Consider the following 25339-nt stretch of genomic DNA (forward strand, 5'->3'; position numbering starts at 1 on the left):
AGAGTATCAACAACATTAACTTAAATCATAAGGCAGCTGTTAACATCTTGAAGTGACAGGTTGCAGGTGTGGTGTGATCACTCAGGTGTGTCTGCCTTGCTGCAGCTGTGAAACCAACCACACCCCGCCACATGGAAAAAAGCTGAAAAAGAATCAAGATCACATAGTCTGTTGAGAAATTGAGAGCAACCTCACCTCCTGTGCTACCCTTTGGTACACCTGCTGCACAGCTGTGAGAGGAACAACATGCAATGCATGTTAAATGTGACTCAGTGGATTACTAGGTCAGCAATAATTTTAACCTCCTAGGACCTTGCGTCCATATATGTGGACATCACATTTTGGGTTATTTAGACCAAAATACTAAATTTTGCTCTACAAGGGCCTGATATCCACTTACGAGGACATTATACTGCCACTGTTCTATCAAAATTTTAAACGAATATCCTCATATGTGGCTCTCATTTTTCTTAGAAACAAAAATCAGGTTTAAAAAAACCCCGGTAATTCTTTGTTTTTACATTCACTGGGTCCCAATCAGCCTAAATAACAAAGAGAAATTAAAAATGCATGCCATGGAAGAGTTCGGGTCTTAGGAGGTGGATCATCATCAAAACTCACAGAAACAGTCTGAGAAACAGCTTTTTCTGCCATGTTCCCATGTCATGTTTTTTCAAGGTCCCATTAATACACTCATTTCACCAACCATAAACAGATATGCACATGTGACATGGTCTTCGTATCACTGACCACATTTCCTGTTAAACAGTGTTAAGAGTTTAAACAATATTTACTTATATATTTAAAAAAGACTTCTTAGTCATCTATAATTCTTATTTGAGTGTGTGATCGTAACTCTTATTCACTTGGTACTTTTTGAATTTTCAAGTATATTTGGGAATAATAAGTGTCAGTGATTATTGACTTTTTCTTTATTGTTCGTGTTGTGACATGTTGTGGAGAAAGACAGGATGCTTTCTTGGTTAGAATCAGATCATTCACATCTAAATAAGTAGACCAAATAACAGTGATCTGCTATATATCTGCTTAATTTAGGAGAAGAAACAGTTTCATCAAACTAGTGCACTTCCTGTTGTCACAGTCACATGTCTATTAGTGGTTCAGTGTTTGTCCCATATACGTGGTGAAAACAGGAAAGGTGGTTGCTAAGCTGTTGCTATGTGCTCTGATGTCACACAGACTATTGAGGAGTAGGGTATAAAACAAGTGGTCACAGAGATAACTTGAGTTTCTTCTGAGCTCCTGAAAATACAGTCTCTTCATCCTTTCATATCTTGATATTATTTTGGCCATGACACATCTTAAGAGAAAAGGTAAGTGACCTCTTTCTAACATGCCCTTAAGTGTTACCAGTAAGGTAACTACGTCCCCCAGGAGGGAACATAGCTCATATTACTGATTATTATTACTGAGATGTAATCGAAAATGCTATCCACTTAGCCTTTATTTTTTAGTATAACAAATAAATTCAATTCAGTTTTCAAAAGTGTTATATTTCCTAATGCCACTTTAGTATAGATGAGTCAGGGATCTCACATTTTTAGACAAAATTTGCAAGACAGATTTTTTTTACTTGTGACATAGCAAATAGATAACAAATAGGAAATGAGCTAAAACTGCACCATAGTTCCCCAGCTTCACTGCTCACTTAATGCAGGATAAGTGAATCTATTATTATATATTTGTTAACTTATAGGTTATCCTTATAACTGCAAAGGCCAGTCATTCTGCAGCCAGCTTTTTGACTAATCTACAACAAATATCTCGTTCTATAGATTTGAAACTACATAGGCATTCTAGTAATTACATTATTATAGTTATGATTTATTAACAATAGGTTTGGAATACCTCCAGTTTAAAATCTTAAATTAAAATGATGCTCAGTATATTAATAATCTACCTAATATTTGCCCACTTAATGCAACTTGAGAGATATTTTTTGGTTTGACAGTGTTTATTGAAATCTATGTAGAAGAAAAAGTATTAACTAACTTAATTAAGGTGTCGCAGATAAATACAACAAAATAAAAGCAGTACCGGTACCAAAAAAAAGATTTATTCATAATACACCCAGACCCAGGGAGACCGAGTTAACGATAAAAACAATCAAAAAAATAACGAGAAAAACCGAGAAAAACCATGAATTTCACACCCTTGCGGTCCGGTACCAAACGACTCATGGACCGGTATCGGTCCATGGTTGGGGATCACTGATGTAACAGAACTAGAATGATTTTTGGAACTGTGTACATAAATATCTTATGCTTAGCCTGTCCCACTCTTGTCTCACTTCACAGATTTATCCATGTGACTGTACAGCTGTTGTCCAGCTTTGATTGCCGTGTAATTAGCAGTGGTGACACAGGGTAACCCTTCTTTAGGTGCAGGGATAGCTCAGTAGGTAGAGTGGTCGCCCCATGATTGGAAGTTCGGGGGTTCGAATCCACTGAACGGCTACCCTGCGGTACCCCTAAGCAAGGTACCGTCCCTGGTGCGCCTGCTGCCCACTGCTTCACTGAGTTAATGGGTCAAATGCTGAGAGAGTAATTTCCCCACGGGGATCATTAAAGTACACACTTACCAACAAGCCTTAAAACCACATGTTGTAAGGTTTCAAGTTATTTGTTATTTGAGTAATAATTGCAAAATACTTCTTGCAATGTCTCTGTCTGTTAACAGCTAACAATTTCCTTTCACATTTTTTTTTATACAAATCGTTTAGAAGACCAACTGTGCCTTTCCTAAAATTCATGCTATCACTTGCATTTCTAGTTTATTACTTGGTAATTTCTTTTCCACATATTTGATTTTCATCTGAAAAAGATGGTGTATTTAACTCAAGAATGAATTTTTTAAATGAAAGTTCTCTAATGGCTACGTTAAATTCAACAGGTTTTTCAAGATTGGTCTTATTGGGGGCGATTGTGGCTCAAGAGTTAGCAGTTCGTCTTGTAATCGGAAGGTTACAAGACGAACTGTCGTTGTGTCCTTGGGCAAGACACGTTGTGTCCTTGGGCAAGACACTTCCCCCGGTGCCTACTGGTGGTGGTCAGAGGGCCCGGTGGCGCCAGTGTCCGGCAGCCTCGCCTCTGTCATTGCGCCCAGGGCGGCTGTGGCTACAATGTAGCTTGCCATCACCAGTGTGTGAATGTGTGTGTGAATGGGTGGATGACTGAATGTGTAAAGCGCTTTGGAGTCCTTAGGGACTAGTAAAGCGCTATACAAATGCAGGCCATTTATGATTAATGTAACTGACCATACATCATTTTTAAGTCAAAAGAGACTTGCAGCTGCTTTGTAATATCAACAATTCTGTGTATTTCTCTTTTTGTATTCTTATATCTCAAAGATGGAAATATCTGTTAAGGAGCAGCTACTGCACATTCTGGAGAATCTGGGAGAGGTGGAGCTAAAGCATTTCCACTGGTACCTTCAGAATGCAACAAAAGGTGATTTTCCATCCATCAAAAAGTGCCATCTGGAGAACGCAGACAGACTGAAAACTGTAGATTTAATGGTGCAGACATATACTACTGACCATGTCATTGAAGTAGCAAGGACAACTTTAAAGAAAATGAATAAAGGTAAGTTTAAAAAGAGATGTGAAAACTCCTTAGTGCACACTGTTAGTGTGACTTTGTATCTTTCCTCTGCAAATTATGTTTGAGGAAAAATAACCTGTTTATATTGTCTTAAAGTATAGATTTCCTCTCAATGTATACTATCCTCCAACAGGAAATTCCTCAGCCCAGGCATATTTATCACTTTCATCACAAGGTAAGCATTCAGTGGTTTGTGTAAGGGATCAGTGGTAAGCGAGGGGACGTTGTAGCCTCAGTGTGCATTAATTTAGAAGGTCAACATCAGCTATAGTTAAGCTGCGCCTACAACTCCAAAACATCATCAAAGGTTAGATACACCTTCTCGTTCAATGTTTGTCATTATTTTTTACTATTTTCTACATTGTACATACATACTGAAGACATCAAATACATGAAACCAGATATCTGGAATTATATAGCAAAGAAAAAATTGATAAAGAATTCTATGTCTTATGTTTTAGATTCCTCAAAGTAGCCACCCCTTGCTTTGTTGACAGCGCTACAAACTCTTGGCCTCAGATTTATGATGTAGTCAGTATTTCTTGCCTTCTTAATGGGGTTGGGACTGTCAATTGTGGTGTTGCAGAGGTCAGGTTGGTACTAGAGATGGCGCGATACCACTTTTTTATGTCCGATACCGATACCAATATCATAAATTTGGATATCTGCCGATACCGATATGAATCCGATATAGTGTTTTTTAATCAATAAAACAGTTTTTTTTAAATATCTTGCTGCATTTTGTATAAGTTCATACTCAAGTTTAAAACAACAACTACACTAAAGCTATTCTGTTATACCTGTATGCAAAAAAAAATATTTCATAGTTCAGCAATACTGATCAATCTAATAAACTTAAACCTACTCCATCCTCCCTATTCTGGTATTTTAAAGAGTACTTAGCGTAAATATTAAGCAACCTAACTAATAGGGTTCCAACTCCCAGCAACAACAAAAATAAATAAATAAAAAATAGGGAACCACCCCTCACGGTCCACCTCATGATGCTTAATCGACGTAATCAACCTTAATTTGATGCAATGTGAAAAAAAATGCACAGAAATCAATTATTTTTCAAGAAATATTAAATAGATTCAACATCTTTCTTCAACAAAATTGCAGACTGCACAGATGGTACCTTCCCAAAGGAAAAAGTACTATAGCTTACTAGGGTATATATATTAGACTTAATAGTTACTATATACAGTAATGGACTTCTATTCATTTTACATCAAATTAAAACTTTGGGTGTCAGATAATTATTTATTAAAAGCTAGACATTTTAAATGAGAATAAGAAAGAAAAGTATGTCTTTGTGCTCCCCTTTTCCCTGTTAATGCCCTATCGGCCCCCCTGGCTAAACTTTGCTAGATCCGCCCCTGCACAGTTACCAGCGTCAGCTACGTAGAAAAGGATCCTGGTGTAGAAAGTAATATTAAATAAATTCTAACAACAGCTTATCAAGCTTAAACGTGCTGCTGTTGTTTATCCACTGGTTTCCTCTTTCTGGTGCAAAGTGGGCCAAAAACAAACAAGAGAGACGGACTCGCGACAGAAAAGCCGATCAGCTGATCATTAAGCAGTTTCATGATTGAAGTAGAAGCAAGCAGAGGCAGTCGCTCTATATATCGTTTGTTAAGCTTAACGCAGGAATGCTTTACAAACATTCAGAGATGGACTTACACACTTGCTTTACTTCTCTCGGGGATAACTTTGTCGGAGATGAAATGCCGGGTTGCTAGCGAAGCTCCAAATGCTCAACCAGACCACCGACAGGTCCCGCATGCCACAGCCACTCTATCACGTGATGCATACTGCTCCAACGTGCTAACGTTCTGAGGCGAGTTACGGCGTATTGCAAGTTTTGTGAGGTGCTTTCGTGATATTTAATGGATCGGATTACATTTTTTATTTTTCTCCGATATCCGATCCAGCAATTTAGGTCAGTATCGGACCGATACCGATACGTAATATCGGATCGGTCCATCTCTAGTTGGTACACAGCTGACAGCCTTTTTTGACAACTGTTAGAATTCATACGTTGGCAAGAACCAATCAGCTAAGTGAAGAGAAATGACAGTCCATCATTACATTAAGAACTGAAGGTCAGTCAGTCCAGAGAATTGATATAATATTGAATGTGTCCTGAGTACAGTCGCAAAAACTGTCAAGGGCTACGACAAGACTGGCTCAAATGAGGACCGCTCCAGGAAAGGGAGACCAAGAGTTACCTGTGCTGCTGAGGATAAATTCATCTGAGTCACCAGCCTCAGAAATAGATCCCACACAGAGTTCTAGTAGCAGACACAACTCTAAATCTGTGCTTTTGATCTGATGGGTCCAAGTTTGAGATCGTTGGTTAAAGGTCAGGACTTCAACTAGGCCACTTCAAAGTCTTCATTTTGTTTTTCTTAAGCCATTCAGAGGTAGCCTTGGTGGTGTGTTTTGGACATTGTCCTGCTGCAGAACCCAAGTGTGCATCAACTTGAGGTCAAGAACAGATGAAAATAATTCATGGTTCCATTTATGACAGCAAACCTTCCAGATCTTAAGTACTTTGTTTCTCATTTGTTTCTGAATTTCCTTGGATGATGGCATGATGTCTGGTGGTTTATATCCTAAAAAATTACAACAACATGATAATTAAACATAGACAAACTACAGTTGTGGTCAAAACTTTACATGCACTGATCATTGGTAATGGATAGCATGGAAATGTTGAGCTTTCAAATGAGTCCTTTGAGGTGTTCTTTTTCAGGGTGGAATAATTGCATACTATACAATTTAATTAATTTATAAAACAAGAATTGAGTGGACAAGTTTGAATTTAATTTGGATTGCCTCTGATCCACACAAGCTGAAAGTATACATACAGGATCAAAATATCCAATAATTCCCACTGATATTTGGTTAAATATCCATAAGCATGTTGTACCTTAACCAGACACTTGTGGTTGGTATCAACACGCCTTTGGCTTGGTAAAGTTTAAATAAATTATTTGGTTTCCTGGTACTGACCTGACCATAACAGATTTTCAATTGTGTTAAGGCCATGGTTTTGGAAAGATATTCCCCTGCAACACAAGTTGATCAGTTTCATGGTTTTCTGAGGAGAGGAGGAAACTCCTTATGTCATTTTTGTGGGATATTTGTTATAACCAAATGATATTGCTTACAAAAGTGTTAAGCCCCTTACCAAAACAAACAAACAAACAAACAAACAGAAGAAAAAAGGAAAAAGTGATTCACTGAATTTTGTTATGAAACTAGTGAGGCAGAAATTAGGCTGAGGGTACAAACTATTTCCAAATCTCAGAATGTTTCAGCTACTCATCTGCAAATAACTGGCCAGTAATAATTCAGAAACAAGATGAAACCAGGAGCACTCACAGTCAGCAATCCAACTGACAATATGTCCAGAAACTTATAGTGTCATAGTCTGGGGGGGTTTGTGTTGTTTTGAGTTGTTGAATTATTTATGTAACGTGCTCCATAACAGACAGTGTTGCTATCTGCTGTTTATTCATTTAGAAGTTCTTCAAAAATGTCAGCCCAAACTGAAGGCTAAGCTGAAGGAGAAATTCCAGTCTGTATTTGAGGGGATCGCTAAAGCAGGAAACCCAACCCTTCTGAGTCAGATCTACACAGAGCTCTACATCACAGAGGGAGGGACTGCAGAAGTCAATGATGAACATGAGGTCAGGCAGATTGAAACGGCATCCAGGAAACCAGACAGACCAGAAACAACAATCAGACAAGAAGACATATTTAAAGCATCACCTGGAAGAGATAAACCAATCAGAACAGTGCTGACAATGGGAGTGTCTGGCATTGGAAAAACTGTTTTAACACAGAAATTCACTCTAGACTGGGCTGAAGACAAAGTCAACCAAGATATCCACTTCATGTTTCCTTTCACATTCAGAGAGCTGAATTTGCTGAAAAAGAAAAAGTTCAGCTTGGTGGAACTTGTTCATCACTTCTTTACTGAAACCAAAGAAGCAGGAATCTGCAGCTTTGATGACTTCCAGGTTGTGTTCATCTTTGATGGGCTGGATGAGTGTCGACTTCCTCTGAACTTTCAAAAAACTGAGACTGTGACTGATGTCACACAGTCCACCTCAGTGGATGTGCTGCTGACAAACCTCATCAGAGGGATCCTGCTTCCCTCTGCTCATGTCTGGATAACCACAAGACCTGCAGCAGCCTATCAGATCCCTTCTAAGTGTGTTGAAAGGGTGACAGAGGTCCGAGGGTTCACTGACACACAGAAGGAGGAGTACTTCAGAAAGAGATTCACTGATGAGGAGCAGACCAGCAGGATCATTTCCCACATCAAGACATCACGAAGTCTCCACATCATGTGCCACATCCCAGTGTTCTGCTGGATCACTGCTACAGTTCTGGAGGACATGCTGAAAACCAGGGAGGGAGGACAGATTCCTGTGACCCTGACTGAGATGTACATCCACTTCCTGGTGGTCCAAGCAAAAGTGAAGAATGTCAAATATGATGGAGGAGCTGAGATGGATCCACACTGGAGTCCAGAGAGCAGGAAGATGGTTGAGTTACTGGGAAAACTGGCTTTTGAGCAGCTACAGAAAAGCGACCTGATCTTCTATGAGTCAGACCTGGCAGAATGTGACACTGATATCAGAGCAGCCTCAGTGTGCTCAGGAGTGTTCACACAGATCTTTAAAGAGGAAAGAGGACTGTACCAGGACAAGGTGTTCTGCTTTGTCCATCTGAGCATTCAGGAGTTTCTGGCTGCTCTTCATGTCCATCTAACCTTTATCAGCTCTTGTGTCAACCTGCTGGAAGAACAAAAAGCAACCTCAAAATGGTCTAGATTGTCACTAGGGAAAAAGAATCTAAAATATCTCCACCAGAGTGCTGTGAACAAGGCCTTACAGAGTCCAAATGGACACCTGGACTTGTTCCTCCGTTTCCTCTTGGGTCTTTCACTGCAGACTAATCAGCGTCTCCTACAAGGCCTGTGGACACAGAAACGAAGTAGCTCACAGACCAATCAGGAAACAGTACAGTATATCAAGAAGAAAATTAGAAAGGATCTGTCTGCTGAGAAAAGCATCAATCTGTTCCACTGTCTGAATGAACTGAATGATTGTTCTCTAGTGGAGGAGATCCAACAGTGCCTGAGTTCAGGAAGTCTCTCTACAGATAAACTTTCTCCTGCTCAGTGGTCAGCTCTGGTCTTCATCTTACTGTCATCAGAAGAAGATGTGGATGTGTTTGACCTAAAGAAATATTCTGCTTCAGAAGAGGCTCTTCTGAGACTGCTGCCAGTGGTCAAAGCCTCCAAAAAAGCTTTGTAAGTAAATATGTAATCAGCCCTCTGAAATAGATGGTAGAATTGTTCATCTTTCACTACTTTTGAATTTCTCCTTTAAAAACTGTTTACCTTGACTTATTTGGTATTCTTATTTTCGGCACAACCTCACATATCTTTTGTTGACTTACTGTATTAACACACAAAAACCCCCATAAAATGGCAGTAGAAGAAAAATTCCCTGTCCAGCAGAAGACAGAGGGGGAATGCACACAAGAGGTATATCACTCCTCGTGTTTCCAGCTGGAGACAGCATTTGCATTTAAATCTGCCTTTTGCGGCTTTTGGCAGCAACTGTGACATTCAGTAGTCCCCTTATTGTTTTGTCAAACAAAACAAAGGAAAGAACATGACTATAACACTTACCAACTACAATACAAACTAACTATACACTCAAAATATGCTAAACGTGATCTCTCACATCCCAAAACTCACTGTTGTCACTCCCACAACTTTCCTCTCTTCCCAAGTAACCAAATGCCCTGGGTTGCCATATAATGTTTTGTTTGGTTTATGTGATTTGTTTTTACACCAACAGGAAAGTGGTTATCATGGGTTTTTTTTTTTGTTTGTTTTGTTTCTTGCTTGCAAGAACTGTCAGCTAGTGCGTACTATGCTTTTACTTTTTTTTATTTTTTATTTTTATTTCCAGACTGAGTGGCTGTAACCTCTCGGAGAGAAGCTGTGAAGCTCTGTCCTCAGTTTTCAGTTCAAAGTCCTCCAGTCTGAGAGAGTTGGATCTGAGTAACAATGACCTACAGGATTCAGGAGTAAAGCTTCTATCTGCTGGAGTGAATAGTCCAAACTGGAAACTGGAAACTCTCAGGTCACATTCTCGTTTTTTTGTTTTTTGTTTGTTTATTTTTTGTGTCTGTGTTTTTTAATCAGTTGGCAAAGATAACCAGTAAGTTGTTCCTGTGTTTAAAAATTTTCAGACTAAGTGGATGTAACATCTCAGAAAGAAGCTGTGAAGCTCTGTCCTCATTTCTCAGTTCACAGCTGTCTAGTCTGAGAGAGGTTGACCTGAGTAATAACAGCCTGCAAGATTCAGGAATGAAAATTCTGTGTGCTGAAAGTCAGTACTGGAAACTGGAAACTCTCAGGTCATATCAAGTGATAGTCTCTTATTCACCAGCTGACATAAATAATGAATTAAGTTAATTTCATCTATGTGTCATTTTAGCTTTGCATTTGTAGTATTTCAATCTAAATCATAGTGTGCTAACACATTTCTGTGTTCTTAACACAAATCAATAAGAATGCCAGTGTAAAATATTGTCAAATCTGTTAAATCTTTACTGCAACATGAATACACTTGAACACCAATATTACTTTTTTTTCATCTTGTTTTCTACCTTCATAATTTTTCAGACTAAGGGTCTGTAACATATCAGAAGGAAGCTGTGAAGTTCTGTCCTCAGTTCTCAGCTCGCAGTCCTCTAATCTGAGAGAGTTGGACCTGAGTTACAACAGCCTGCATGATTCAGGAATGAGGGTGCTGTCTGTTGGAATGATTTCTCCACATTGTAAAGTGGTAACTCTCAGGTCAGAAAGATAATAATTTGATGTTTATAAGTTTACAGAAATAATCAATAATCTGCTACAAAATTAATAAAGTTTTGACTTTATGTTCATATTTTCCTTATTATGATTTTTTTCCACAGACTAAGCGGCTGTAACCTTTCAGAGAGAAGCTGTGAAACTGTGTCCTCAATTCTCAGATCAGTTCCTTCTAGTCTGAGAGAGCTGGACCTGAGTAACAACAACCTGCAGGATTCAGGTGTAAAGCTTCTCTCTTTTGGAATGAAGTGCCCACAGTGTAAAGTGGAAACTTTCAGGTCAGATCAATCGACATTCTCATTTTCTTAACTGATAAATGTAATCAATAAGAACTGAAAAAAAATTAAGTCAACGTCATTTTCATGTTTTTGCATCTTTGTAGTTTCAGTATTTCACCTTAAGTCACAATAGACTGCTACATTTCTGACTTCTTTAACTTCTTGAACAGCATGTAAATACTGCCTATAATATTATAAATGCACCATGTATCTTTTTTTTTGTTTAGTCTGAGTGGCTGTAACCTCTCACTGAGGTGCTGTGAAGCTCTGTCTGAAGTTCTCAGCTCACAGTCCTCTAGTCTGACAGAGCTGGACCTGAGTAATAACAATCTGCAGGACTCCGGAGTAACGCTTATGTGTGCTGAAGTGGAGAGTCCACACTGTAAACTGGAAACTTTGAGGTCATAATAAGTAATAAGTAGCATTAGCATAGGTAACATGGAGAGTATATAACTCTGTGACAATGTGTCCATGTGTTGTTTTATCTTTGCATTATAGTCTAAATGAACTGCCTTACTTCTACATAAATTGCATAAATACTGCCAAATTGATGAACATTTCACTGCACCATGTATGCCTTTTTAAAGCAGTGTGCTTTTGTACATTTTTTTCTAGACTGAGCATCTGCAACCTGTCAGAGAAAAGCTGTGAAGCTCTGTCTTCAATTCTCAGCTCAGAGGCCCCTCGCCTGAGAGAGCTTGACTTGAGTAACAATAACCTGCAGGATTCAGGAGTAAAGCTATTGTCTGTTGGACTGCAGAGTCCACATTGTACACTGGAAATTATTAGGCTAGTATTTAGAATTTTCTAACTTTATCTTCAGGTTTTTCCTGACACCAGAAAACAGAATAAACAGAAACAACAGAATTTCCATTTAAAGAGATTTTAGATTAGCCAGAAGTACAACCTCTGCTGGGCCTTCTTCTGGAAAGAGTCTATAGATGAATGGCATTCTTTCAGGAAAAAAAGGCAATCAAACAAACAAAAAAAAAAAACTACTAAATATATATATATGTGTGTGTGTGTGTGTGTGTGTGTGTGTTTGTCTGCAGTCTGTCAGGTTGTTTGATCACAGGGGAAGGCGGTATTTCTCTGGTTTCAGCTCTCAGCTCCAACTCCTCCACTCTGAGAGAAGTGGATGTGAGCCACAATCATCCAGGTGACTTGGGAATTCTTTCAGAAGGACAAAAAGATCTGGACATTCTCAGGTATGGTGAGAATATCTGATAAAGAAGGAAGTGCTTAAAACTCTGTATGTATCTCCCTCTGACCCTAACTCATATTAGATTAATCTCTCTATAGAAGAAGGCCTTTAATATATTATTCTAGATTAGCACAAAGTCTTGAAGCAGGTGAAATGATTTAAGAAGAAAAAGATCATTCTTCCTATCATAAAATCTGACTTGCTATAGCTAATGGAAAATTATGCAAATTTGGTGTCATTGTCCGGGTGAGTGCTGGGTTTTCTTGCGTGCCAGTAAATCCATCACTGGGCAGAGTCACCACACCCCTAGTTTATGGCACCTGTGTGTAATTAGCTGGCAGGCTCTTAAGACCAGCGTTCTCAAACATTCTTTGCCGGAACGTCAGCTAACCCACCTTCTCAGAGGATTGGATCTTGTTGTCAGCAAACTCTCTTCTTCCCGTCGCTGGCTTGTTTTCTATTCTCGGCGCTACTCGCCTGCCTGCCTCCCTGCCCAACACTTCACAGTGAGAGTACACGAACTGGTTTAGCCTCACCCGGACCTCTATACCCCTCCAAGCCTCGCCTTCTACCCAGACAATGACTCAGAGAGAGAAATGCTGTAATCCTGTACCTTGTGTGCCTGCTCCGGAAAATACCAAGTATCGTGCCCAGGCTGTTTTCTCCCAGCCAGCTAAAGAGACTATTGCCTTTGGACTTTGCTGCTGCACACGCGGTGTGATTCTTGTTTTCTTGTTTTGACAATTATTGTGGAGATTGTTCTAGCCAAGCCTCGTGTTTCATAGCTTTGTTTAAATTCACAGCATCCCTAGTAATAGTTTGTCTTCTAGTTCTTGCCAGTCACAGTGTGTATTTCGTTATAGATTCTTAGTACCTTAACATGAAGCTTTGCGTTAGTTTAGTAGGTAGTTTATATTCAGAGGTCACGTGTTTTCCCTCTCGCCCTTAGTTCACGTGTAGTGTTTTGTTTCATTCACCTCTTTCATTGCGTGCCACTTTTGAGTGCCAAATAAATTGTTCGTTTGCACTATACCTCCAAGCCTCCGTGTGGTGTCTGCATTTTGGTCCACTTACCTGTACTTGGCTGCCCGGTCATGACATTTAGTTCATTTTTAAACTTCTTTAAAATTAACAAATTTATTATTAATAGTCTCCCTATAGGAGATTTTTAAAACAATTAACTGTTTAATCAAAACCATTTATGATGCATTCTGAACCCTACAAAGCATTTTTACAGCATACCTGCTGGCATGGCTGACCAAAAATACAAAGTGGCAGCTTTACATGTGGCATACCTGCTGCTTCTATACAGGTTGGGCCATTTATATGGATACACCGTAATAAAATGGGAATGGTTGGTAATATTAAAGTCCTGTTTGTGGCACATTAGTATATGTGAGGGGGCAAACTCCTCAAGATGGGTGGTGACCATGGTGGCCAATCAGAAGTTGGCCATCTTGGATACAACTTTTGTTTTTTCAATAGGAAGAGGGTCATGTGACACATCAAACGTATTGGTAATGTCACAAGAAAAACAATGGTGTGCTTGGTTTCAACGTAACTTTATTCTTTCATGAGTTATTTACAAGTTTCTGACCACTTATAAAATGTGTTCAATGTGCTGCCCATTGTGTTGGATTGTCAATGCAACCCTCTTCTCCCACTCTTCAAACACTGATAGCAACACCGCAGGAGAAATGCCAGTACAGGCATCTAGTATCCGTAGTTTCAGGTGCTGCACATCTCGTATCTTCACACCATAGACAATTGCCTTCAGATGACCCCAAAGATAAAACTAGCCCATGACGACCAATCCACTTTCCAGGAAACTGTTCATCTAGGAATGCTCGGACCTGGCACACATAATGTGGTGGTGCACCATCTTGCTGAAAAAACTCTGGCAATGTGCCACCTTCAGTGCATAAAGATCATCATCATGTAGCAATTTCAAATATCCAGTGGCCTTGAGGTTTCCATTGATGAAGAATGGACCCACTATCGTTTTACCCCATATACCACACCAAACCATGACTTTTGTTGTTCCAACAGTCTTGGAGGGATCCATCCAATGTGGGTTAGTGTCAGAGCAATAGGTTTTGTTTGTTAACTTTTTTTTTTTTTTTTTTGCCTGTCCCGTTTGGCTCTTTTGCCATCAGAATTATTGTCTAAAGGCAAAGAAAGATGCCCAACGGATTTACTTTACCAAATTGACCATCCCAGCCTTGCCGTAATGGTCCATTTGATTCACCTTTTATTGTTTATTTTATTTTCACTTGCTGAATACGGGACAGACTTGACTGGGGGAAAGAAGGGGAGAAAGAAAGAGGGAAAGAAAAACAGCTGAGAAGTGGGACAAGGGCAAAAAACAAAAACCAACAGAATGGGCAGAAAAGAAAAAAAAAATGCATCTATCGATCACCTGGATCACCTGTTGAGAAAGAAAAAAGAAAACAAGCAGAAGAGAACAAGAGTAATAGAATAAACAACATCACAATGATATATGGGAATATGACAGTAAATACTAAATATTAAACATTATTGTGCAGCACATAAGATCAACAGAACACAGTGTGCTTTGAGGTAGGAGCCAAAAAGGGTGTAGTTTGTGGGTGTGATCACCCGTGTGTACACCTGTGAGCTTGTTTGTTAACTTTACCATTCACATAAAAGTTTGCCTCATCACTGAACAAAATCTTCTGCGTGAACTGTTCCAAATTTTGTTTTGCCCATTCTGCAAATTCTGTGCGCCGATCTGGGTCATCCTCGTTGAGATGCTGCAGTAGCTGGAGTTTGTAAGGGTGTCATTTGTAAGTAGCTAATATCCGCCAAAGGGATGTTCGACTAATGCCACCCTCCAGTGACATGCAGCGAGTGCTACGCTGTGGGCTCTTGCTGAATGAAGCTAGGACAGCCACTGATGTTTCTTCATTAGTGACAGTTTTCTTGCGTTCGCATTTTGGCAAATCCAACACTGAACCAGTTTCACAAAACTTAACAAGCAGTTTGCTAACTGTAGCATGGGAGATGGGTGGTCTCGTAGGGTGTCTTGCATTGAAATCTGCTGCAATGACCCGGTTACTGCGTTCACCAGATATCAACACAATTTCGATCCGCTCCTCACGTGTTAACCTCTTTGACATGTCAATGGCTGTGAACAAAGAGAAACTTGTAAAAAACTCACGAAAGAATAAAGTTTCGTTGAAACCAAGCACACCATTGTTTTTCTTGTGACATTACCAATAAGTTTGATGTGTCACATAGCCCTCTTCCTATTGAAAAAACAAAAGTTGTATCCAAGATGGCCAGTTTTATCTTTGGGGTCATCTGAAGGCAATTGTCTATGGTGTGAAGATACGAGATGTGCAGCACCTGAAACTACGGATACTAGATGCCTGTACTGGCATTTCTCCTGCGGTGTTGCTATCAGTGATTGAAGAGTGGGAGAAGAGGGTTGCATTGACAATCCAACACAATGGGCAGCACATTGAACACATTTTATAAGTGGTCAGAAACTTGTAAATAACTCATGAAAGAATAAAGTTACGTTGAAACCAAGCACACCATTGTTTTTCTTGTGACATTACCAATACGTTTGATGTGTCACATGGCCCTCTTCCTATTGAAAAAACAAAAGTTGTATCCAAGATGGCCAACTTCTGATTGGCCACCATGGTCACCACCCATCTTGAGGAGTTTGCCCCCTCACATATACTAATGTGCCACAAACAGGACTTTAATATCACCAACCATTCCCATTTTATTACGGTGTATCCATATAAATGGCCCACCCTGTACATTCCACAGTGCCAGGATTCCCAGAACATATGGCCGCAGGTCTAGCGATACAATTACAAAATTGATCATCGACTTTTGGCCTAGGGTGTCCTGATGCCATGTGCACTTATGGAGACCCTTATGTCCGAACATGGTGTTTATTATAGACAAACTGTGGTTTGCACAGAAGTCCAACAACAAAACACCACACTGGTTCAGATCCAAGAGGCTGTTCCTCCCACTCCAGGTCTCACTGTCGTTGCCCACATGCGCATTGAAGTCTCCCAGAAGAGCAACAGAGTCCCCAGGTGGAGCACCCTCAAGTATCCCGCCAAGGGACTCCAAGAAGGCTGGGTACTCTGAACCGTCATTGGGTGCATAAACTTAGATGACAGTCAGGACCCGTTCTCCCACCTGAAGTTGCAGGACACAAACCCTTTCGTCCAATGCGAGAAATCTCAACATACAGGCAACAAGCTGAGGGGATACTAAGATACCCACTCCAGCACACTGCCTCTCACCAGGGGCATCTCCAGACCAGTCCAGCCCCTCTCTAGGAGACTTATTCCAGAGCCCAAGCCATGCCTTGAGGTGAGCCCAACTATATTTAGCCAGTACCTCTCAACCTCATGCACTAACTCAGGCTCCTTTCCAAACAGAGAAGTGAAATTCCATGACCCAATTGCTAGTCTTGGTAGCCAGGGATTGGTCTGTCAGGGCCTCCGTTCCTGGCTGCCGCCTGACACACATTGCACCTAACTAATACATGTGGCTGGTGAATGGCATGTCTGGATTATACCCTCCAAATTGACGCAGCACTTCTCTAAATTTTATGAGTCAGGAGAGCTAAAGGATCATGATGATCATACAATATCCTTCACACTTGAAATGTTCTTATTATAAATGCATTGTTCATTAAAATGGTGGAGCCGTGCATTAAATTATATATAATAATAATAAACAATTCTCCTCTCGCCCCTACGGGCAGTCTATTCTTCAAGCTTGGGTCCTCTACCAGAGCTCTGGGAGCTTCAGGGTCCTGTGCAGTATCTTAGCTGTTCCTAGGACTCCGCTCTTCTGGACAGAGATCTCAGATCTTATTCCTGGGATCTGCTGGAGCCACTCGCCTAGCTTGGGAGCCACTGCACCTAGCGCTCCGATTACCACTGGGACCACTGTATTCATGTAACTCCCTCTGCTGGGGTTACTTGTGTAGTAGCATTCCAACAGTGCCCTGTTTTCATCTGTTGGCCACCAGTGCTGTCTTGTTCAAGTAGCCACCTTCTCACCAGGGTGTACTGGTTCCCCAACACCAGATGCAGACCTTGTTAATCCGGGCGATGTCCGAGCCGGTATGACTTCATATCTCTCTCGCTTATGTCTGCGGTAGGCTTGATTTAGCAATGGGGGGGTCTAGCCTAGGCATGTAGTCTTCCTACTATGCTATCCAGCTGCTATCCAGCTGCTATATATATATATATAAAATCTTGTGTGACGACAATCCCACAATGGAACAGAAAAGGCCAGGATCAGTACACTTTGACCCTATAGATTGAAGTGTATTTGTGAAAATGTTGGACTGTTCCTTTATCAGTGTCTAACAGTATGTGTATGAGAGCGATGTAATGTCCATGTGTGCATGCTGATAGAGAGTGTTCTGGTCTGACCCCTCTGTTCCTTTCAGGGTGGAGCCTGCTGGAGTCCGTTGGTTGACACCAGGTCTGAGGAAGTGTAAGTGTGTTTTTAATGTGATTTATGAAAACAAAGCAGCACACATCCATCTTCACATCACTCATTCACATCTGTGATGTCAGGTGTCATCATCAAAGTGTCAATCAATGAACAGATGATGGATCAATAACTGCAGCTGGATTGTGTTTGTTCTCTCCATCAGATTCCTGTCAACTCGCAATCGACACGAACACCGTAAACAGAAAACTCCAACTGTCTGACAACAACAGGAAGGTGACACATGTGGAGGAGGTTCAGTCATATCCTGATCATCCAGACAGATTTGATGGTTGGCCTCAGCTGCTGTGCAAAGATGGTCTCACTGGTCGCTGTTACTGGGAAGTCAAGTGGAGAGGAAATGTTGAGATATCAGTGAGTTACAGAGGCATCAGGGGGAGAAGAGGTGGGATTGTCTCTGTTTTTGGATTTAATTATCAGTCATGGAGTCTGAGCTGCTCTGAGGATGGTTGTCAGTTTGTCAGGCACAACAAGATTAAAACACTCATCTCCTCCTCCTCTGTCTCTAACAAAGTAGCAGTATATGTGGACTGTCCTGCTGGCACTCTGTCCTTCTACAGAGTCTCCTCTGATACTCTGATCCACCTCCACACCTTCAACACCACATTCACTGAAACTCTTTATCCTGGGTTTACAGTCTTTCCTGGTTCCTCAGTGAGTCTATGCCAAGTTTAGTTAGAACAACACTGTTGAACAGATAGTTCAGTCTTTACATGTCTGTCTCTTCCGCTCAACATGTTCTCAGATTCATGCTGATTGATTCCTGTTGATCAACCAGATGATATTTTACATCATTAAAAATGGAAGATACGTTTGTTCCAGAATCAATGTGTTGTTTTTCTGTCATTTCCCCCATTAAGTTTCATAGTGAATATCAGTATGTTGTGTAGCTCAAGCTCAGCTCACTACGGCAAGCAAAAGAATTCAAAAGATACCAGCCTTTTAGGAAATCTGCTCCAACGAGACAGACTCTCACGCTGTCTATTAGATATCATGGGCTGTTCAAGTGTGCCACACATATTAGTAGAGTAGCGCGTACTGCTGAATTGGTTATCATGCAGAGTTCAACTCTGTAAATCATGAGTTTGGTTACCTATTTAGTATACAATGAATTGATAACTTTTTTTAAAATTGATTTTTATTAATTCTTTAAATGTTATTATGAGCAATATTCTTAGCATGATGTTTTCCTCTTTAGGCACAAGGGATCCAGTCAAGCGTAAAAATATAGCTTAGCATATTTTCATTTGGCTATCTGTGCCATTAAACATCAACAAAGTTACATTTTTGGAAATCAGACTTTCAAGTTTAATTGTTAATAAATGCATAAAAAAGTATAATCGTCTGCAATATGTTGGATCACAGTTGGATATATATGTTGGAATGTAGTAAGTGTAAAAATATTAAAGACATTCAGCATCTATCACGCTTCTGTCATTGATGATGAACTCTTCATTGATGGTGATTTATCGCCCTTGGCTGGTCAGAAGTTAAACTGCATGATGTCAGTTTAATGAACACAGATGGCATACGTGTTTTTAAATCTGCTTTTTTATTGTTTGGGGTTCTGCTCCACAAGTCTGAGTTTCACAGTAAAATCAGTTGATGTGAGTTGGAGAAATGAGTCATTTGAATCGGTTTAACCACTCTGTCATCATCATAGACAGAATCAAGTTTGATATCAAATATATCATTTTGATCTTGAAGGAAATCAGTGTTCTTCTTTGGTGCTCTATAGATTCTAATAAAAAGGATACTTGGTTTTGTTTGTAAATCAGCAGCTAAGTATTTCTAACTGGGACACCATCTTCTGTGAGCCAGGTTTACACAAGGAACATTCAATCTGATTCATTTTCACTCATTAGATTATTAATAATAATAAAAAGCTCTTATTTTGGAGGAAGCTGACATTTAATACTTTAATACAGATAAATATAAATTACTCCCTGACAGTCAATATGGATTCAGATCAAAAAGATCAGCATCAATGGCATTAATCGAATCAATTGAGGAGATTACAAATGCTATAGATCAGAAACAGCATGAAGCTGGACAATTTCTGGATCTCAAGAAAGAATTCGACACAATCAATCATGACATATTAATTTATAAACTGGAACGTATGGGATAAGGGGGGGTTGTACTGCACTGGGTGAAAAATTATTTAAGTGACAGGAAACAATTTGTGAAGCTGGGTGTTCATTCCTCATCTTGCTTGGACTTTGCTTGTGGTGTTCCACAAGGCTCTGCACTGGGTCCAAAATTATTTATTATTTATATAAATTATATTTGTAAGGCATCTGATATATTAAAATTACTATTAGTTGCAGAAGACAGAAATATTTTTTGTTCTGGGTGAATATAAAGGAGCTGCTGGATACAATTACTTCAGAAATGTGCAAAATTAAAAAATGGTTTAACAAGAACAAACTATCGCTAAATCTAAGTAAAACTAAAATAATCTTATTTGGGAATTCCCTTAGAAATGTACAAGCGCAGATTCATATAGATGGTGTGGAAATTGAAAGAGTACTTGAACATAGGTTTCTTGGTGTGATTATAGATGATAAATTAAACTGGAAGTCTCATATAAATCATATACATAACAAAATTTCAAGAAGTGTTTCAATCTTGAGTAAAGTAAAACACATTCTGGACCACAAATCACTCCACATTCTCTATTGTTCCCTGATTGCACCGTATTTGCATTACTGTGCAGAGGTTTGGGGCAATACTGACAAATGTTTGCTAACATCAATCTTTATATTACAAAAAAGGGCCATAAGGATAATCCATAAAACTGGTTACAGAGATATCCACTACTCTTAAAATCAAAAATTCTAAAATTCACACATCTGGTTCATTTTCTTACTGCACAAATTATGTATAAAGCAATAAATAACCTGCTTCCTGACAATATTCTAAAACTGTTTTCTAAAAGGGAACGGGAATACAATTTGAGGGGAGAATTAAATTTAAAACATCCTTGTATCCGTACAAAAATCTCTAAATGGCGGCGCGCGCGGGTGCAGCGGCTCTTAGCTCTCCAATTTGGTGATTGTTTTTACTTTTACTGTGTATATTTTTGAATGTTTGCAACGCCGCCATCTCTTACAGTCGCCAGAACCTAATTGACGGCTGTAGACAGCCCAAATGACTACAGGCCTGTTGCACTTACGCCTGTAGTGATGAAGTGCTTTGAGAGACTGGTCTGTCAGCACATCATGGCCGGTCTGCCTCCCACTCTGGACCCCCATCAATTTGCCTACAGGACAAATCGATCCACCGAGGACGCCATCACCATAGCGCTCCACACTGCACTGAGTCACCTGGAGCACCGAGGAAGCTAGCGTTTTCAGTGGGAGAAACATTTCGTCACTCATCCAAGTGAGTTCTTCAGTCTCGGCTGACTGCAGGTTTCCCCAATCTTATAAACAGTATATTTTAATAATGACTGAAACTAGCACCAATGAAGGAACAATGGGCTGGGAGGTCAGTTCCTTGATCATTAATATACAAATTCTCATGACCATTGATCAACAACCACTAAACTTACACCTACAGGCCAGTGGACACTCTTTCAATGATGAGTATATCATTGAGTACACATCCTGGGAGGAATGCTGGTTTGAGCGGGGAGTCAAAACGAAAGGAAGGGTAAGACCATCTCTGAATCGGGGAGGGGGCCTAAGGGTACATGTTTCACCATCTTACAATGCTGTGATTGCAGCCATTCCCCAACTATCTGTCAATGGTACTCATAGCCATTGATTAGTGGTCTTTGATCAATGAGCTCTGATCAGTGGTTGACCAGGGAGGGAGGATAGGCAAGAATAGGAAGTAGAAAAGGAGAAAGGGGGGACAAAGGAGACAACAAAGGAGTAAAGGAAAGAGAAAAGTAAAGGTGTAAGGAGGTAGGAAGAAGATGCCTCTCTTGGAAAGAATATCGAGGGCATTTAGACTTTATTGTCCTGCATCTCACAGAAGATGAGAGACAATTGTTTCTGTCATCTATTTCTCTTTCCACAGAGAAATAGACTGAAGCTGTGGCAGACTAATTACTGACTAGATTAATGTCATATTAGGGTGCAACAGCTGATTTTTGACCTGCTAATTTCGGAGAGCTGATTGACCCAGAGCAACACATAGATGTGTGCCTGTAGTGAAATAGGATTATTTTATTATCTATATATATTTATTACTGGTGCACATTTTTACCTATAGCACACTTGTTGCCAAATGGAGTGATCTGGTTGGTCAAATGCGTTTACACAGATACATGATGATTAAAAATAATAAATGACTCTGTGGCGGGGCATGGCCTGCAGCGCCATGCAGGGAAGGCGGACACATCTACACGGCATCCGCAGACATGCCCCACCGACTTAAGTTTTGCACTGGGTCCTGTGATTGTTGTTGTTGGTTTTGTTGAGCTTGAGATCCGCAGCTCTCTGTGTGTATGCACATCAACCCTGAGTATTAATAAAGAATGCTGCAAAGCATAAATGTGTCACCGGGTCTGCCGTGGTCATTCACAGTGGTGCCGAAACCCAGGACGGGAGGCACAGCAGACCCCGGACTGGGCCACAAGAGAGAGGAGCTGGGGCAAATGATGGCCGAGCTGGCGACCACGCAGCGGGAGCAGGTGGCGGTGTGGCGCCGCCAACAGAAAGAGCTGCAGGACCAGACAGAGCACCACCTGCAGAGAATGAAGGATCTGGCAGCGCTGATCCGGTCCTGCCCAACACCGCCGCCACCAATTCATTAAATTCAGTGAATAACAGTATGTTGTGTTTCTCTGAAGCTCAGTTCACAACCAGCTCCTCTGCATTTTAAGCAAGTCTGAGCTCATTAAAATGAATCTAAATGTTTGATTTCTCTTTCTTAATGTGATTTTATCATGTTCTTACTGTTTCACTCATTTTTGGAGGCTAATCATTTGAAAATGTTTCAAATGATTTTCTCCAGCTGAAAATATTGGATCATATTGGCTTTGATTTGTTTGATGTAGAATTATAGAAGCTTTTTGACTGTTATGATTTCAGCTCTGAATTGTATAAAATACTGCATTAAATACAAAGAGAAAGTGATGACAGATTAGTTTATGTCCACAAAGGAAACTTAGCCCCCAAAAAAGTATTTTTACCAACCTTTTGTCTTTTGACATATAGATCGCTGAGTTTACAAGGCACGACTGAAGTCAACACGAATTGCCCCACATATTGAACCATACATAACAAGATGTGCAAATTATTTTCAAGAGTAGACAGTGATGGCATAATGCGTCGACTCCCTGCTTTCATTTGAGTGTATCCATATTAATGAATCATTTCAATGACAAAAAGAAACCGCTTCACAACAGCCAATGAATTGAACATCACTCTTTAGGAGGTAGGCGTATTGATATCCAAGTCTACTGTAAAGAGAAGACTGCATGAAAGTAAATACAGAGGGTTCACTGAAACTCACAAGCCTCAAGAATAAAAAGGCTAGATTGGAAAAAACAAAAACACAAAAAAAAAAAACAAAACAAAAACATGTAAAACAGCCAGCACAGTTCTGGAAAAATATTCTTTGGACAGATGAAACCAAGATCAACCTCTACAAGAATGATGGCAAGGAAAACGTGTGGAGAAAGTGTGGAACAGCTTATGATCCGAAGCATAATCTGTCATCTGTAAAACACGGTGGAGGCAGTGTAATGGCTTGGCCGTGCATGGCTGCCAGTGGCCCTGGGAAACTAGTGTTTATTGACGATGTGACACAGAATAGAAGCAGCTGAGTCATAGACCTTGTTGTAGTTAATCCAGGCAGTGCACAGGTTGGCCAGCCTAGTCTTGCAGTCTTAGGTGACTGCTTGGTCTACCAGTAGGAGGTGTTTTGGGCCTCTGGTATTCTTGCCAGTTCCTTTATGTGCCATGCTCACGTACTGAGCCATGTGCCTGTTCATTTTGCCCACTATGATGCTGGACAGGATCTTCCATGTGGTACTGAGGCAGGTTATTGGCCATTCTGGATGTATCTTGTTGACTAGCAGCTGGTTCGTTTGTACTGCTAGACACTTGTGGAGTGCAGTCAGCTGAACAGACCGTGTGAACCATGTCAGGGACTGGTGCTGTCCAACTCTTCATACTGGAGAACTTTTCTTGGATATCTGCCACTGCGATGGTTACTGGACCCTGTTCAGGGAGGTTTCTGTTTTTAGAGTAGACCACTGAGCATTAAAGTTATGGGTTGCATCCTTCTCCCATATGCTCTTCCAGTAGTGCTCAGTCTCCAGTCTTTGTCATGGTCCGGGTGAGTACGGGGTTTTTCCACTCCGCTGGGCTCCACCTTCAGGCAGAGACTCCAATCAGCTTCCACACCTGGTTCCAATCAAGTCACCAGCATATAAGACCAGCATTCACAACAGACCTCTGCCAGATCTTCTGCTAACTCATGTTAGTGCTAGGCCGCCAAGCCCTTGTGAGAGCCCTTAACTACTGCTTTTCTCCTCACCGTGTTTTCTTTGTCATAGGACCCACCTGGCAGTCACACTTCCCAAGCTAAACTACTCACATCTCCGCCTGGACGCTGGTTCTGTCATCTGGTTGCTTCCTTTCCATCATTGGACTACACCTGCCTGCCTCCCTGCCAAGTACCTCACTCCAAGTATATTCTGGATCCTCTCTGGACACTCCTCACCCGGAACCCCTTGGACACCCCCTCCTCGCATGACACTTTAACCTGCAACACGTAAGCCCTAACCACCATAGTCTAATCCTTCAGCTGTGATTTACTAGACTGCCACTGACTACTTGTCTCCTCTCATTATAGTGACTGCGTACCTCCATCCAAGCCGCTGCCCCTTTTTCCATTCCCAGGATCCATCCATGAAATCTAGCACCTAGTCATAGCACTCAGTTTCATGTTCATAGTTTGGCCTCATAGTTCTCAGTTCATAGCTTCCACAGTTCATAGCATTCTCCATTCATAGCATTCATAGTTTCCTGCTTTGTAAGTTAACTAGGCACTGTAAATAAAGCACTGTGTTCACGCCCATTTTGCCTCCCTCTGTGTCTGTATTTGAGTCCACACCCACAGCCTGGCCCTCTCGGCCGTAACAGTCTTGGTGGTTCTGTTCTCATATTGTTCGCCTGCCACTTAGAGTACACCTAGTACACCATGGCTGGTTCTGTGGAGAACAGCTGGTTTATTCCCCCCCCCCCCCCTTCTAGCTTTCTGGTGTGTCTGTTCAAAGGGCTGGTCAAGGCTGTGAGTCTTTGCTTGCAATTTTCAAAGCCTCAGGTATGGAGAGCTTGCTGTACTTCATCACACCATTCTGCAGCTCTAATAGTTTGCTAACCCTCCGTGCTATCTTGATCAAGCCCTCTGGTCTCCTTCTCCATACTGGTACTGCTCCTTGTGGCTCTTCATCTTCTGAGGGTATTTCATGTAGTTTTGGTAACTGACAACGGATGATCCAGGTTTCAAGCTTCTCCATGATCCTTTCTCTCAGGTCAGTCATCTCGCACTCAACGATTCTTCTTCCATCACGCTTGCCCTGTTAACACCTGTTAAACCTTGTTAATCTGGGCGATGTCCGAGCCGGTATGGCTTCATCTTTATGTCTGTGTGTGTGTGTGTGTGTGTTAAAGAAATCAAAAAGTTTTCACCACCTTTTCACCACCAGAGGGTGACAAATGACTTTCAACACACTGTAAAAAAAAAATTGTTGCGAAAACTTAAAAACTCAAGGCAACCCACTGCATTTACATTTTTAGGTTCTGATGGATAACTTATAATTTCAAGTTTAGGAGAA

General features: G+C 40.7%; 1 protein-coding gene across 1 annotated transcript; it reads left to right on the plus strand.

The window, feature by feature from the left end:
- The first annotated feature begins 1226 nt into the window (after positions 1-1226).
- LOC146361627 (NACHT, LRR and PYD domains-containing protein 3-like) lies at positions 1227-18929 on the plus strand. Its single transcript, XM_084921946.1, has 13 exons — positions 1227-1334; positions 3371-3605; positions 3757-3798; positions 7155-8955; positions 9626-9799; positions 9909-10076; positions 10345-10518; positions 10638-10811; positions 11039-11212; positions 11427-11600; positions 11864-12019; positions 17474-17520; positions 17684-18929. Exons 2-13 carry the CDS (start codon positions 3371-3373, stop codon positions 18211-18213), a joined length of 3849 nt encoding a protein of 1282 aa, XP_084778072.1. The 5' UTR covers positions 1227-1334; the 3' UTR covers positions 18214-18929.
- Positions 18930-25339: the final 6410 nt, after the last annotated feature.

The sequence above is a fragment of the Perissodus microlepis genome, chromosome 23 (genome assembly GCF_051167445.1).
Source record: "Perissodus microlepis isolate ML-2025 ecotype Zambia chromosome 23, ASM5116744v1, whole genome shotgun sequence".
NCBI lineage: Eukaryota > Metazoa > Chordata > Actinopteri > Cichliformes > Cichlidae > Perissodus > Perissodus microlepis.

Excerpts from the sequence above, each read along its gene's own strand:
- LOC146361627 (XM_084921946.1), top strand. The coding sequence starts at position 3,371 with ATGGAAATATCTGTTAAGGAGCAGCTACTGCACATTCTGGAGAATCTG. Across the intron at positions 10,519-10,637 it reads TGTAAAGTGGTAACTCTCAG|ACTAAGCGGCTGTAACCTTT; the intron begins GTCAGAAAGATA and ends TTTTTTCCACAG. Across the intron at positions 12,020-17,473 it reads AAAGATCTGGACATTCTCAG|GGTGGAGCCTGCTGGAGTCC; the intron begins GTATGGTGAGAA and ends TGTTCCTTTCAG.